At 47.3% G+C, this 16,719-nt stretch overlaps 1 protein-coding gene across 1 annotated transcript in view; it reads right to left on the bottom strand.

Moving 5' to 3' along the window:
- Positions 1-16,719, bottom strand: part of SRCIN1 (SRC kinase signaling inhibitor 1) — a 129,024-nt gene that overhangs the window by 24,062 nt on the left and 88,243 nt on the right. The window contains 10 exon segments of the mRNA XM_044673151.1: positions 2,506-2,681; positions 3,784-3,976; positions 6,054-6,095; positions 6,560-6,652; positions 7,346-7,674; positions 7,677-7,805; positions 7,807-8,196; positions 12,505-12,598; positions 13,143-13,341; positions 14,048-14,243. Of these exon segments, the coding sequence (XP_044529086.1) occupies positions 2,506-2,681; positions 3,784-3,976; positions 6,054-6,095; positions 6,560-6,652; positions 7,346-7,674; positions 7,677-7,805; positions 7,807-8,196; positions 12,505-12,598; positions 13,143-13,341; positions 14,048-14,243 (1,841 nt within the window).

The following is a 16,719-nucleotide window of genomic DNA, read 5'->3' as shown; positions in this document are numbered from 1 at the left end:
GATAGAAAGTCAAGCCTAGAGACAGAGGTCCTGGGTGCAAATCTGAGTTCACACTTCCTAGTTGTGTGACCCTGGGCAAGTCATTTAAGTCATTTAACCCCAATTGCCTAGCCCTCACCACTCTTCTATCTTGGAACTAATACTTAGTATAGATTCTTAGAAAAAGGTTTGTTTTTTTGTTTTGTTTTGTTTTTTTAAACCCTTGTACTTCGGTGTATTGTCTCATAGGTGGAAGAGTGGTAAGGGTGGGCAATGGGGGTCAAGTGACTTGCCCAGGGTCACACAGCTGGGAAGTGGCTGAGGCTGGGTTTGAACCTAGGACCTCCTGTCTCTAGGCCTGACTCTCACTCCACTGAGCTACCCAACTGCCCCAAAAAGGTTTTTTAAATTCTTCTGAAAACCTCATCCCTGGCTCAGGAAGATGAAAGGAGAGGTTTATTCACACATCAGTCAACAGAAAGAAGGAACTCACTCTGCCCCCAGTGGCCATGGCTGATATGGCAGGGGCAGCTGCCCAAGGTACCAAAAATCAAGTCTTGGGAAAACACTCAGGCAGGACCCAGAGAAGGGAAGCTAGCTAGCTGTTACAAGCAGTGTCTTTGGGTCGGACAACCCTTTACACTGGCCGTTGGCCAGGAGGAAAACTGGGCTGTGGGCCAAAAGCAGGGCTAAGACGAGGCATCCGTGCACTGCAGGCAAGTTTGGAGAGCTGCATTTCTGCCAGTCTACTGAAGGCACTGAGACCTTCCTCCTAACACGCACAACTTGACTGATGGCAAAAGAAATGCACCAATTCTCTGGAGGATGGGATTATATTAAAATGGGCTGCTGAGTGGCTTAATGGGAAAGGCATTGGATTTGCTCTCAGCAGCCCTGAGGTTTACTTCATCTCCTGATTCCATGCCTTTGTCCCAGCTGTGCCCTGTTCCTAGAATACTTACTCTCTGTCTCCATCTCTATCTCTGTCTGTCTGTCTCCCCTCACTTCTACCTCTTAACTTTCCTTCAAGTCTCAACTCAAATCATACTTTCTGCAAGAGCCCTTTCCCTGTCTCCCTCCCTCCCCTCTTTCCTTCTAAGATTTCTTTCCATTTTCACTCCTGACTAGATTTTGGATGCAATAGTTATTTGGATATAGGTTGTCTCCCCTACCTCCATACATACTCTTTGAAGACAGGGGCCTCGCTTTTGCCTTATTTGTTATCCCTAGCACTTAGCACAGTGCTTGGCACAAGATAAGTGCTTAAATTCTAGTTGACTGGATTGACCATCCTGCCACTTACTAGCTTTGTGATTGTAGGCAATTGTCTTGGGGTCTCTGAGCCTCAGTTTTTCTCATCTGTCAAATGGGGATGATGATATTTGAAATAGTACCTGGAAGGCTTGTTATGAACAATAGGAATTACTGATCTTAAAGCATTATAGAAATGTAAATTAATGGTTTCATTTGGAAAAAGAAATCTTCAGAAGTATCCTTCTGTCATCATTCATGGGCTCATAGGGCTAGGACCAAAAGGGGCATGGGAAGCCATCTAGTCCAATGATCTCATTTTATAATTGAGGATACTAAGGTAAAGGGAAATTAAGGGACTTAGTCAAGGTCATGCAGGTAAGAAAGCATCAGAAGCAAGATCTGAACCTAGTTCTTTGACTTCACCCACTTTTCTTCCTGCCTTCCTCCCTCCATTCCTTCCTTTCCTTCTTTCCTTCCTTTCTCCCTTCCTTCCTTTCTTTCTTCCATCTTTCTTTCCTTCCCTCCTTCCTGCCTTCCCTTCTTCTCTCCTTCCTCCCTTAGTTTCTTTTTTCTTTCCCTTACCTTGTGTTATAAATTCATTACTATATATTTGTCCTAAGGCAGAAGAGCAGTAGAGGCTAGGCAGCCTGGGTTAAGTGATTTACCCAGGGTTCACACAGTTAGGACGTGTCTGAGGGTTGATTTGAAGCCCAGGTTCTCCCACCTCTAGACTTGGTACTCTATCATCTGAGTCACCCAGCTGCCCCATTACACTTTTCACAGGTCATATCCTTTGACCTCAAAATACCAATGATGGACAGATTCCAATGATGGGATATCATAGCAGTCCTCCTTCCTTCTTTGAGCTGTACTATAATAACAACAATAATATCAATAAAAGCTAGCATTTATATATACCTACTATGTGCCAGGCACTGTGCTAAATACTTTATAAATATTAACTCACTTGATCCTCATCTCAATGCTGGGAGGTAGGTGCTACTATTATCTCCATTTTACAGTTATGGAAACTGAGGCAGACAGAGGTTAAGTGACTTGTCCGGGGTCACTCAGTTAGTATCTGAGGCCAAATTTGAGATCAGATCTTCTTGACTCCAGGCCCAGCACTGCAACTACTGAGTCTAGCTGCTTTTACTCATCTGCTTCCTATGCCCACCTCAAACTGTGGCTCTGGCCAGAAGGAACCAAGGTTCCTGGGCCAGGAAGACTCTGAGCCAAAGCTAGCCTCCCTCCAAAGGAAGGTCCCCTTACTTGAGTTGCTGGGTAACCAGCTCCTCCTCGCTCAGATAGTGCAGTCTCTCCTCCTCCACCAGGGTACGCTGCCGCTGCAGGGGGTCCTCCTGCTTCCGGACTGCTTCGGACACCCGAAGGCTCAGCTCGGCCTCTGTACGCTTCAGCAGGGTTCGAACAGACTCCTGATTCTGCATCTGCAGGGAGATGGGAAGAGCATGAGAGGCAAGCAGAATGGGAACGAGGAACCTAAGCAGGGCCAAGCTGAAGGTATAACCTGAATGGACCCATTCTATCAGGGATAGAGGAAGGACCCTGGATCAAGGCTATGGAGAGAGGGACTCTGAGTCTAGGACATGGGCTTGGGGGCTCTGAGTAGGAAGGTACTGTGAGAATTTGTTTTTCTTATACTGTATTAATTCCTACATATTAGGGAGAATTACTATGTATTCCTGTGTCTGGGATCTGAGTCAGAGATACCATCTAGTCTGCTACTTTTTGCATTTGAACAGAATTCGGTTAATAAATGAAGGGGAGAAGGGTTCTTTTCCTGCCTACAGGACCTGTTCACATCACAATGAATGTGGATGAAGAGCTTTGATCAGGGATAGAAGAGACTTGGAGATAAAGTTGTAGGATGCAGAAAGGGAGGACTCTGAGTCAGGGATGTCTGGAAGGAGAGGGGAGGCCAGTGCTAGGCACAGGGGAAGATGGGTTTGTGTGTCTCAGTGTCAGACACTGATGGATAAAATAAGGAATGTGAAGATGAGAGATTGAGGGTCAGAAAGTGGGGTGTAGGCTAAAGGTAGGATTAAATGTCTGCATGTAGGCACACGGAACAGAGCACTAGGAACTGAGAGCTAAATGTTCTAAGTGCAAGGGCTCGGACCCCAGGTCAGCCATAGGTTAGGGATTCCTAGCCCTGACCTTTGGCCTTCTCTTAGGTAGGAGGCTACGAATCCTGTCCTCTGGCCCAGATGGCGGCTTATCCCTCCTCCCCCTGGCCTGTCTCTACGCATTATCTTCACCTGAAAGGCAGCAGTGCCTTCGCCAGGCTCTATGCACAGCAGTGCCCATCTCCTGCCAGGTAGAACCATCTGCCAAGAGGAGCAGGCCAGAGACAGAACCAGGGAGCCTGTCCCAGCTTGGGATGGGAAGGAAGGGAAGGTGCTGCTTAATCAGGAAGGAGATGCCTGGGCAGAGAGAGTCCAGGAAGGTGGGCTCAGGAACTCCGTCCTTTCCCTGAGCTGAGGAATCCCAGGGCCCGGGATCAGGACTCAGGTTGGGTCCAAGCCTTACCTGCAGTTTGCGGAGTTGCTGCAGCTGGTTGCGGAGGTCACCGGCATTGTGTTGTAGGTCATGGAGGTGCAGCTGCATGTGTAGCCGGGTGACAGCCGTTGGGGGGCCTGCAGGGGTGCTGCTGGCTGATGGCGGAGGAGGCGCCGGAACCGGAGGGGCCCCGCTGCTCCGTCCACCCAGCCCACAAGCTGGAAGAGGATAGGTTGGCACAAAGGAGAGAGTGACAGAGTGAGAGGCCAGGAACCCCTCCCCCAAAGCTGGCAACCTCCCCCTTCCTCTGCAATCCTGCCCAGGCTGAAGGAGCCTCTCTCCCTCTCTCTCTCCCTTGCACCGGTCATTGCTGCCAGGATTTAGGATACTGGTCACTTCTCCCTGCTAGGGCTTTGTGTCATCTCTGGTACCCCAGAGCCAAACACAGGGCCCTGCGCATAGAAAGCTATTATTATTAACTTTATTAATTATTAGTGTTAGTTATTAACTAACTTTTGTTGTTATATGATAATACTATTAATGAGGTACCAGGCACTGCACTAAGTATTTTATCATTGTTATCTCATTTGGTCCTCACAGCAACCCTGCAGAGTAGGTGCTGTAATTATCCCCATTTCACAGATGAAGAAACTGAGGCAAAAAAAAGGTAAAATGAATTGTCTGGGATCACACAACTAGGTATAATGTGACATCTGATTTGAACTCTAGTTTTGCTAATTCCTGGGGTAACTAGGTGGCATAGTGGATAAAGTGCTGGGCCTGGAATCATGAGCGACTCCTCTTCCTGAGTTCAAACCTGGCCTTAGACACTTACCAGCTTGGTGACCCTGGGCAAGTCACTTAACCCTGTTTGCCTCAGTTTCTTTTTCTGCAAAATGAGCTGGAGATGGAAATGGCAAACCACACCAATATCTTTGCCAAGAAAACCCCAAATGGGGTCATGAAGAGGAAGACACAATTGAACAACTTCCCGTCTCCATGTAAAACCCAGTGGAATTGCTCGTTGGCTACGGGAGGAGGGTTGGGAGGAGGGGAGGGAAAGAACATGAATCATGTAACCATGGAAAAATATTCTAAATTAATTAATTAAATCAAAATTTTCTGGAAAAAAACAAACAACTTCCTGTCTCTGAGTCCACTGAGTCACCTAGCTGCTTTTTCCCTACCTTTTAAGTAAATAGGGTCAAGTGACTTGCTCAGGATCAAACAGCTGGTAAGTGTCTGAAGCCAAATTTGAACTCAGGTCTTCCTGACTCCAGGCCCAGTGCTCTATCCACTGTACTGTCTATGTACAGTGGATAGAGCTAGCTGTCTATTATTAAGACGTAGCTATTAAAAAAATGAACTGAGATCAAGAAAGGTCTCAGAGCAAAGAAGCTTACTTCAGAATGTTAGAGCTAGAAGAAATCATGGAGTATGACTGTCTCATTTTACAGAGGAGGAAACCAAGTCCCAGAAAAGCAAAACCAAACCAAACTCATAGAATGAATGGAGGAGCTGGATTTGGACCAGCCTCCTGACCCCACAAGGTTACCACTCCCAATGCTCTTTTCATGAGCCCGCCCCATCCCATAGTTCTTAATATTCTGTTCACCAGTACTGTGTCTTTTCTTGTTAATACTTTCAAATGGATGGTTTTATTTGAAGCAATTTTCTAAGGCTTGCCTTTGCTCAATCCTGTTAATAATTTATTTACTATATTTCTATATAATATACTTATATAAACTTTATTTATGGAATTTTATAAAAATTATCATTTATATATATTTTATAGAAAATAATTAAAAATCAATTAAACCATGTAATAAAAATCATTTTGCAGAACTGCCATGAAATGGGAGTGGGGCTGGTATCATTACACCAACATCCTTAAGAACAGGGGCTCTTCATGGAACCCTTAGTTGGATTGGAGAAGCCTATGAACTTCATTTCAGAATCATGTTTTCTAAAGGCATAAAATAAAATACAGAGGAAACAATTCTATTGAAATGAAGACATTCACAGAACCCCTGAAATCCAGCCATCGATTCCCTAAAGGGCTAAGAACCCCTGCCCTAAAATCTCTTCCAAATCTTAGATTCTGAAATTCTGTGGCCACCTCCATGATCCAGTGTGTGGGTCTACACTGAGCAGAGGGACCATTCTGAAGCTCCTCGAAGAAGCCAGGGACCCAGGAGAACTAGTTTCCTGCAGGAGCACCCTAGGGATCCAAGAAGGCTACATGCCCCACACAAGGAATTTCCCCCAGGCACGGAGGGTAACTGTTGGCTCACTCACATGCTGAGGGTGTTGCTGCCCCATTGGAACCTTCAATCTTCTCACTGTGAAAGAGGAAATGAACAAGGTCAGTCATCACTGGGGAGATCCCACTCATAGAACCTAGGAATGTCAGAGCTGGAAGGGATCTCTCTCTCTCTCTCTCTCTCTCTCTCTCTCTCTCTCTCTCTCTCTCTCTCTTTTAAACCTTTACCTTCTGTCTCAGAATGAATGCTGTGTATTGGTTCAAAGGCAGAAGAGAGGTAAAGGGCTAGGCAATGGGGGTTAAGGGACTTGCCCAGGGTCACACAGCTAGGAAGTGTCGAAGGCCACATTTGAACCCAGGACCTCCTGCCTCTAGATCTGGTTCTCAATGCACTGGGCCACCCAGCTGCCCCCTTAATCAATGATTTTTTAAAATTTATACTAGACTTCCTGGGGTCCCGCAGCAAGCTGAGGAGAGAGCCTAGGATGGTGGCTGACAGAAAGACCCTATGATTTCTGCACTGGGTAGGGATGGATCTCTTACCTGGGGGTCTCAGCCTCTGAACCTCGGAGGAGGGCACTCTGCACCAGTCCTGTCAAGCTGGCAATCTGCTTCTCCATGGCTTCCATGCGTTCCCTAGCATGCAGAAAGGAAGGGCCCACTGAAGATCCAGCCAGCCCCATCTGAGGCTCCAGAGACTAGAGTTCCCTCCTCCCCCCACTCCTCAACCCATAAAAACAAGGCTTAGATGCCCTCTTTCTCTGTACCCCTGGGGGGATGAGGGTCTCTCTAGCCTCTCTCTCTATTCATAGGCCTGAATAATTTTTTTTAATGACAAGCTATAAACCATTCATTTTGACCAGCTGGTTTCTCCCTTTCATCAAATCCCATGGCCAGGCCCACAATGGGATTGGGTAGGGGGTTGGGGGGCTGGGTACAAAGAAAGGGAAGAGAAGATCTGGGCCTCTAGTTGTCTCCAGTGCTGAGGCCTCCTTTGGGGAGAGACTGAGCAGGGCTGGAGGAGAGGAAAGTCTTCCCATCAAGTGTGGCCCTCCTTCTCATTTCTTTTTGTCCATTCTTTCCAACTACAGCCCCCTCAGCACTCATCTAGAGGCCCCCCGCAGCTCCCTCCCAAAGGACCTTCAGAGGCCTGCTGGACATAGGGTGGGCTTGATTCCTCTCCCCTGCACACGCGTGTACACTGACATACACACACACTCACACACACACACACACACACACAGCACACACGCACATCCCCCCCAATCCCCACGCAGTCCAGAGGAGGAGCTGTTCAGTAGCCAAACCCCACTCCACTTCCCCCCTTACCTGGTCTCTGTGTCCTTGGCTGGCACCGGAGGCCCGAAGCCTGCCAGTGGGCGCTCCCCCGGCCCTGGGAAAAGCTCTGACGGGGGCACCCCAGAAGACGAAGAGCCTCCCCCACCCCGTGGCTTGCCCCCTGGGCTCTCAGCAAAAACAGAGGAAGAAGAACCGGAGTCCTTGCGGAAGGACTGGCGGACGGGAGAGGAGCGACTGGGTGGCCCCGAATAAGGGCTGTGGGGAGGTGGAGGGCCGCCCTGGGGTGCTGCCACGTCCACCAGTTTCTGGGGAGAAGCCGGGGGCAGACGGAAGCCAAAGCCGTCCCCATAGAGCGGCCCGCCGCTGCCAGTGGCAGCTTTGTACAGGGAGTCCTCCAGGTCGGACTGTAGGGCAGTGGCAGAATACGTGCTGAGGGAGCGCACCGAGCCCCGCTTGTAGAGTCCCCCGCCGGGGTAGGCGAAGGGGTCCCCTCCGGCTGAGGCAAGGCTCAGTCGCCCCTCGTGGAGCAGCCCGTAGGGGTCTGCGTAGAGGCCCTCCCCTTTCACTAGCATCACCCCTCCTCCCTTGCCCGCCAGATCTTCATCGGGCTTCACGTCCCGCCGCTCCAAGATGGCACTGGGGCTGGGAGAGACGCCTGGTGCGGGGGGCACCCCCCCCAGCCTTTCGGAGTGGTGCACGGGACTGCCAGCATAGGAAGGGGGGCGGCCCCCGCTCCCCCCTGCATAGGAGAGCCTGGACCGGGAAGGGGAGGCAGAGGGCAGGCCTGGAGGTGGGGAGCCCGAGGAGAGATGGGGGGCCGGGGAGAGGTTGTTCAGGCGGCGGGTAGGAGATGATTCCCTGGAGGCGTAGACCATCTCTCTCTGTGGGAGAGAGAACCCCATATCCCAAGTTAGATTGGATATCTGGGCTAATGCCTGCCTCGGGTCCCATGGGTGCTGGGCCCATTCTTCAAGATGCAGTTTTAGTTTACTTCGTCTTATTTTTAAACCCTTACTTTCTCTCCTAGTAAAGACTCTAAGACTGAAGGACAAGGTCTGGGAAAATTGGGTAAAGTGACTTGCCCAGGGTTACATATAGCTAAGAAATGTCTGAGGCTAGATTTGGACCCAGTTTCTCCTGACCCCCAGCCTGGAGCTCTCTACCCGGAGCCACCAAGCTTTCCCTCAAGATGTAGCTTTTTTTTTTTTTTTTTAATCCTTACCTTCTGCCTTAGAATCAATACTAAGTAACAGATCCAAAGCAGAAGAGTGGTAAGGGTTAGGCAAAGGGGGGTTATGTGACTTGCCCAAGGTCACACAACTAGGATATGTCTGAGGACAGATTTGAAACCAGGACCTTCCATCATCTCTGGACCTGGCTCTTAACCCACTGAATCACCTACCTGTCTCATGCTGCAAAGTTAAAATCCAGCATCTCCCAATTGTCTACTGTGTGCAACTCAGTGGTGCAATGGCTAGAGCACTAGTCCTAGAGTTAGGAAGACCTGAGTTCAAATCCCACTTCAGACACTAACTGTATGATCTTGGCAAGTCATTTAACTTGTCTGTTTGCTTTGATTTCTTCATATGTAAGATGGGAAATAATAATAGCACCCAACTCCCAAGATTGTTGTGATAATATTTGTAAAGTGCTTGACACAGTAATAGGCATGTGATGTGAAAAATGGTAGGCTTTAATCCATATCCATCCAACTCCAACAGTTCTTTCGGTGGTGGTGGATAGCATTCCCCTTCATAAATCCTTCAGAATTGTCCCAGATCATTGCATTGCTGAGGATAGTCAAGTTTTCCCAGTTGATCATCCCACAATATTGCTGTTATTGTGTACAATGTTCTCCTGGTTCTGCTTATTTCCCTCTGCTTCAGTTTCTGCAGATTTTTCCAGATTTTTCTGAAATCATCTTGCTTATCATTCCTTTGAGCACAATAGTATTCCTTTACCATCATATACCACAATTTGTTCAGCCATTCCCCAATGGATGAATATCCCTTTAGTTCCCAATTCTTTGCCACTATAAAAAGAGCCGCTGTAAATATTTTTTGAGAAGTAGGGCCTTTCCCGTTTTTTATGATCTCTTTGGTTATAGACCTGGTAGTGGTATTACAGGATCAAAGAGGAACTTGCTTATATTCTAATGGAGGGACCTATCATGGGTAACAAATACATAAAAAGTAATCCAAGGAGAGAGAAGGCAGGTAGGTGGTGCAGTGAGTAGAGTGCTGGGCCTGGAGTCAGCAAAACTCATCTTCTTGAGTACAAATCTGGCCTCAGACACTTCCTAGCTGTGTGACCCTGAGCAAGTCACTTAACCACCATTGCCTTAGCCCTGACCACTCTTCTGCCTTGGAACCAATACACAGTACTGATTCTAAGGCAGAAGGTAAAGGTTTAAAAATATATGAAACAAGACAGGAGAATTCAGCCAAATAGGGAAGGCTATCTCAGTCGGGATGAGGATAATCTGTTGTTGTTGTGTCATTTTTCAGTCATGCCAACTCTTCGTGACTCCATTTGGGGGTTTCTTGGCAAAGATACTGGAATGGTTTGCCATTTTCTTCTCCAGCTTTTTTGACAGATAAGGAAACTGAGGCAAACTGGGTAAAGTGACTTGCCCAGGATCACACAGCTAGTGTTTGAGGCCCAATCTGAACTCAGGTAAATGCGTTTTCCAGACTCCAGACCCAGCGTTCTATCCACTGTGCCACCTAGCTGCCCCAGGCTGAGATCAGGCTGAGGAGTTTGCCTTTAATCCCAGTAGTACCAAGGAGCCCTGGAAGCTTTTAGAGCAAGGAAGTTACATGGAGTTCAGGGACTTTTCTTTAGGAAGACTGTTTTGACAATTATGAGGAAGATAAATTGGGGTGAGGGGGAGGGTTAGAAGCAGCAACACTAATCAGGAGAAGTATCCCTGAACTAGGGTGGTGATCATGTGAGGAGAGAGCTGGAAATAAATGTGAGAGATATAACGGAGGCTTTGGCAAGCAACAGTCGGAGGCAAAGAAGAGGAAAGAGATAAGGATAACTCTGGGCTTGCAATAGTGGATGACAAAAGGATTGGGGTATCCTCAAAAGAAACAGAATTCTTGGGGGGGCAGGGTGAATAGGGAGGGAGGGGGATGGTAATGACTTCAGTTCCAGTCTGAGATGTCAACAGGACTTCCGAGTAGAGCTGTCCAACACACAGTTGGGACTGGAGGTTGGCAGAGAGCCTGGGTCTAGATTTCGGGGATTCGTCTTTATACAGATAATAACTGGACCCATGGGAGCTGATGATAACATCATCAAGGAAGGCCTTAGAAAAAGAAGAGAAAAGGACCCAGAGGGAGTTGTGAAGGATACCCACAGTGGTCAGGAGGAAAGATTAGGATCTAGCAAAGAGAAGGGAGAAACAGCAGTTGGGAAGAGAACTTGGAGAGAACAAAGTCACAGAAAACTGAGGAGAGCATGCTCAGGAAATGAAGGCAGTCAACAGCATCGAAAGCTATTGATGTTTCAAGGAGGAAACCCTAGAAAATGCCTTCAGATCCACCCTGACTTTGGGGAGATTCTTCTTGCTATATGCCCTCAATCTCTCCTACTGTGATTTTGCCTTATTCCCTCAGTTACATTTCCATAAGGGAGTCTTCTGCTCAAGGCTGGTAGAAAGGTAGGTGGAAGAGCAGCTAGGTGGCTTAGTGGATTGAGAGCTAGGCCTAGGTAGGGGAGGTCCTGGGTTCAAATTTGGCTTCAGATACTTCCTAGCTGTGTGACCCTGGGCAAGTCACTTCACCCTCATTGCTTAGCCCTTACCACTCTTTTGCCTTGGAACCAATACTTCGTATTGATTCCAAGATGGAAGATAAGAGTTTTTAAAAAAAGAAGAAAGAAAGATAGGTGGAAAAAATAGAATGATAAATGAGAAAAGACTCTAGAAGGGTCAAGAAGGGTAGATGCATTAGGACTTGGAGTCAGTATGGTAATAACAGATGATGGGCCCAGTGGGAAACTACAGCCCTGTGAATATTGGTGGAAGCAGCTCTTTTCCCTATCCCCCAATACCTTTGGGTTTCCCAAGTTTTTGCCATACAGTTTTTCCAAACTAGATCTCAGCCTAGGCAGCTGTGTCTCAGAGGGAGCTAAGTGATACAGCTGATTGAGCAATGGGGCCTGGAGCCAGAAAGATTCAAGTTCAAATCCAGCCTCATTACTAGCTGTGTGAGCCTAGGAAAGTTACTTAACTTCTGACTATCTCAGTTTCCTCAGCTATAAAAATGGGAATACATCTCAGGATGGATGTGATCAAATGAGATAATATTGTAAAGTGTCTGGCACATAAAAGGCACTTCACAAATGCTTGTTTCCTTACTTACAATGACCTACCACCTGGTAAGGAATTGGAAATTGAGATGTACATCAGTTGGGGTACGGCTAAACAAATTGTGGTGGTATATGATGATGATGGAATACTACTATGCTATAAAGAATGAACAGGATGATTTCAGAAAGAGCTGCAAAGACCTCCATGAACTGATGCAGAGTGAAATAAGCAGAACCAGGAGAACATTGTACACAGTAACAGCAATATTGTGGGATGATCAAATGTGAGAGACTTAGCCACTCTCGGCTCAGTGGATTGAGAGCCAGGCCTAGAGACGGGAGGTCCTAGGTTCGAATCTGGCCTCAGACACTTCCTAGCTGTGTGACCCTGGGCAAGTCACTTAACCCCCATTGCGTAGCCCTGTAACAAATAAAATTAATATAGAAGGATATACATAAAAGATATTAGGGTTTTAAAAAATTTTTTTAAAACACTTAAAAAAAGAATGCTATGTATCTCCAGAGAAAGTACTGTTTAGAGTTGGAATGCAGATCAAAGCATGCTACCTTTCACATTAGTTTATTTATGGTTTTATTTTGGGGTTTTAGTTTTTATATGAGTATTTTCTTACAACAGTGACAAATATGGAAATATGTTTTGCATGATAATACATGTACTATCCAGAACAACAGAGACAATTTGGATCTTATCATTTTGGAAAATGTATGTTGAAAATTGTTATTACATGTAATTGGGAAAATAAAATATCTTTGAATTTAAAAAAAATCACCTACCACCCAAGTGCCTCATAAGTTCCTCTAAATATCACTTCACTGCCCTTCCCTTCAGCATTAGGGCCCTAGTTCCTTACCCGAAGGTCCCCATTAGTGAGGTGGGAGCCAGGAAAGGCAGAATAGAGTGGTTCCTTCCTGTAAATCTTGATAATACTTCGGTCTTGAATGTCCCTGGGAAGAGAGAAAGGTGTCAGTGACCTCTGTATCCAAACACAGACATGTCCTAGCTGAGTGATCCTCACCTAACCTCCCTGAGCTGTTCATTCTGTAAAATGGAGATAATGGCACCTATCTCACAGAATTCATCATGATCAAATCAGATAATATATATGAAAATACTATACAAATATAAGCTGTTTACCACCATCACCATCTCACTACTGGGACTAGTGGTGTGTGAGGATGAATGGGACTGCACAAGGACCCAGGAGTCAGAAGAGGATCCATGCAAAGACAGTATCAATCAATCAACTCACAGGTGCTGTGGTACTGTGCCATGAACTGGACTGGGCCAGGGGATACAAATACAACGAACAAAATAATCCCCTCCACCAAGGACCTTACATTCTGGAGGGGAATTTGCCTTTACCTTAACTCCCTCACCTTCAAAGGGAAGAAAATGAAGAGATTCCTTGCACCTTCTGCCTTTAAGTGAAGGTGGGAAGCAAACCAGTCTTAGAGCCTAAATTTCCCCTCCAAATCCCTTCCCCCTTACCGGACATCTTCGAGCTCATAGAAGATGTTCCGAGCCTCATCCTTGATGAGGATGGCTGTATTAGGTGACTTGAGCATGCCCATGGTGAGCTTCTGTGGGAACATGTGGGCGATGAGGGCATGGAGTGTGTCCAGGCTGCTGACCTCATGGGTGATGTGCACCCGCCGTGTCTCTTCCCCGAACTGCAGGAATAGCACCCCTTGATGGGGCAGGATACTGGGAGTCAGTTACTCAGCCTCTGGCCCTCACCTACCTCCCAGCCCCACCTGCTACGGAAAGAACTGGGACAGTCATTAAAGGAAGACTTGTCTAGGAAGCAAAGGAGAAGGGTGATGGGGTGGGGGGTGGGGCGAGGCTGCTAAGTTTAGAGTCTGGATGTATACACTGGATGGGGCTTTCTGCTCTTTTAAGACATTTCAATGCTACTTCTTGGGGAGTAGTTGTGGGAAATCCTGAGATGTCTGAAAGCTGAATGGGCAACAGGGATATTACCTATAAACAATGATCTAATATCACTTGTGACATTATGCTCCCACTCAATCCCTCCTCCCTACTGATCCCAAGAGACCAAGAGGAAGGTTACAACATAGAGGAAGAAGTTGAAGACAGAGGAATTAGAGAAAGAGGAGGTAGGGAGGGAATAAAAAATGTAAAAAGGAAGGGAAAGAAGGGCTGAGGAGGAGGAGGAGGAGGAGTCAGAGAAAGCACTATGTGGTAAAAAGATGACTGGACTCTGCTGCTAACTTACTATATGACCTTAGGCAAGTCACTTTCCCTTTATGAGGTTGGACTAATAAAGTCTCATCTATCTCTAACCCTCTTTGACTCTGAAAAAGAGTTAAGGGTAGGGATGAAGAGTGATCTATAGAACATAGGGAGAGGGAGAGAAGAACTAAGAAAAGTACCTGGGGAACGGAGCTTTGTCTGGCTGGTAGATCGGGAGAGGGGCAAGCTCTGGCGGAATCGATTCATCCTGCTGAAACCTAGGGGCAGTTCGGCCTCCGACATGGTCTCCAGTGACTCAGCGGAAGCAAAGGATAACTTGGCAGCCTGGTCTGCCAGCCCTGGTTGGGCCCCCTGTGAGTGACGGGAGCTTCGAGTCTAGGGAAGAGAGAGTAGAACACAAAATAATAGCCTTGGTCAACCACCCCATTCATTCTGTTCTTCCTCCCTGATTCCAAATGGAGAAGTCTAGAGGTTGAAAGGACCCTCAGAGGCCATCTGGTCTAAACCCCTCATTTTACAGATGAGAAAACTGAGGCCCAGAGAGGTTAATCGACTCTCCCAGGGTCACACAGTAAGTATCAGAGACAGAATTTGAACCCAGGTCCTACGACTGCAGACCTAGCTTTCTTCCACTACTCAAATGCTCCCACTCCATTTCCACTCAGTTCCCCACTTACCTGCCCCAAACACACAAAAGATGGCCTCTTTAAACATCACTTAAAGAATTAAAAACTAGCTCCATCTCTGAAATGCTGTGTAACCTTGAGAAAGAGACGTAAGCTCTCTGGATTATATATGATTTGAGGGTGGGAAGTATGGGCTTCAGCAAGAGCAAACTATCTTCTGAGACCCTTAGAGGCAGGAAAGAAATCAAGTGGCCACCCTGCTATTTTAAACTCACAACAAACACCAACAATGGATCTATTAGGTGGGGAAATTAACCATCCTGTAAATTGGAGCATTAGCTCCAGACATTAATTAAATCACCATGAAGATCACTCCTCCTACTTAGAGCTGGGGAGAGGCTTTGGGGTTTGGGGTACATTCTGCACCTGTGATTCAGGAGTCTTTTGATGTCACAGAGCTGGGGTGGAAGGAGGGAGGCCAGCTGCCAAGTCCTAGCTGCAAGCAGACCACACACCATCCTCCTTCTCCCCCCATCCATCAGGGTTAAGAGCCAGCCAGTCCCTAATTTAAGGACTGATTTAAATGGGAATCCATGGAAGGCACCTTCCCACCCCATGCATACTCATATCCTTGTGCTACGCAAGCCAGTCCTCTCCCCACGGCACACCTGCCACCATATGCCATGCACATGCCCGGCTGAATGTTAGGAGGGGAGTCCTCCCGATGCCACCAGGGCCACCACTCTTTCTCTCTCTCTCCTTGGCTTGGTCCCAGCTGGGTCACAATGACGCCTGAATCTGATGTAAAAAACTGGCTTTGAAGCCTTGCTCCGCTACATTCCTCCCTATCTTGTAATCTTAGGCAAATTACTCTTCTCCCCTCTCTGGATCTCATTCCCTTCATAAAATGTGGGGAATGGACTAGATCATCTCTAAACCTCCTTCCAGCTCTAAAACCTTTGAGTCAGGCAGTGGTTTGGGGTCCTGAAGCCGATGGATCTGAATGAGGGCACTCACTCAGTTAACCTTCTATAGAGATCTATAAAGCTAGCCATATATCGAGATCTCCCCACTGACCAGTGACAAGGAAGAGGCATTTTGACACCCAGGGTCAGAGCTCCATTTTTATACCAGCTCACACCATACCCAAATGTTGGAGTTGAATTAAAAGACAACAGTAACACCAGTATCTGTCTGTGTCCTCCCTTCCTGGAGCTCCTCCACTACCACCCAATCTGGATGAACCCCAAATTAATTTCTATCTTCCCTTTAATGAGATCAATGTTCCAGACTTTTAGCACTGAGAGTGGGAGTGGGATGGGGAGTTCTCTTCTAGATGGGCTGCCTACCCAGATGTGCACAGCTCTAGACTATTCTGGGGGGATGAGGGGGAAAGAGAAGCTAACTCTTTTTTTTTTTAAACCCTTAACTTCTATGTATTGTCTCCTAGGTGGAAGAGTGGTAAGAGTGGGCAATGGGGGTCAAGTGACTTGCCCAGGGTCACACAGCTGGGAAGTGTCTGAGGCCAGATTTGAACCTAGGACCTCCCATCTCTAGGCCTGACTCTCAATCCACTGAGCTACCCAGCTGCCCCAAGAAGCTAACTCTTGGATATCAAAGTATTCCCATCCAGGAGCCAGTCAGATCTTAGTTTAAGACTCCTGGTAAATGGGTATGGAATGAGGTAGAAGGAGCAAGGGGGTAGGGAGATAGCAGAACTTTTAGAGCCAGCATAAGAAGGAACCCAAGAGTCCCATTGGCTAGCTCTAACAAATGATGGTCCTGGACACCCATACCCTCATGAGACAGGTAATGTGCTGGGATCAGATTTTGGTGACCCTGAGGTTGAGTGCCAATGTTGCAGACAGGTAGAGAGCAGCAGTTCTAGTCTTTGCCCAATGTCCCTCATCCCTTATGACCCAGTCCCCAGGGTCAATAGGGTTGGGAATCCCCCAGTGGCAGAAGGAGCCAGGCCTCGCCTAGCCAGCATGGTGCCTGGACTTGGGTTGCCAAGCAACTGAAAAGGTCAGTAGTTGCTGGGCAAGAGAGGACAAAGGGCTGTGGAATTCAAGGCAGATGGAGAGAGGCTTGCAAACATGAAGTCTGGCATAGCTAACAGCTGTAGCAGACACCCAAACCTAAGGGGCAGGCATGGGGCATCTGGAGACAGGCTAAGGAACAGAGAGGAGGTCACAGAGCAGACAGAGGGCACTGAAGGGGGAAGG

Source organism: Gracilinanus agilis, chromosome 4 (assembly GCF_016433145.1).
Source record: "Gracilinanus agilis isolate LMUSP501 chromosome 4, AgileGrace, whole genome shotgun sequence".
Taxonomy (NCBI): Eukaryota; Metazoa; Chordata; class Mammalia; order Didelphimorphia; family Didelphidae; genus Gracilinanus; species Gracilinanus agilis.
Note: the sequence above shows the minus strand (reverse complement) of the source record. Positions and strands in the feature narration are given on the sequence as shown.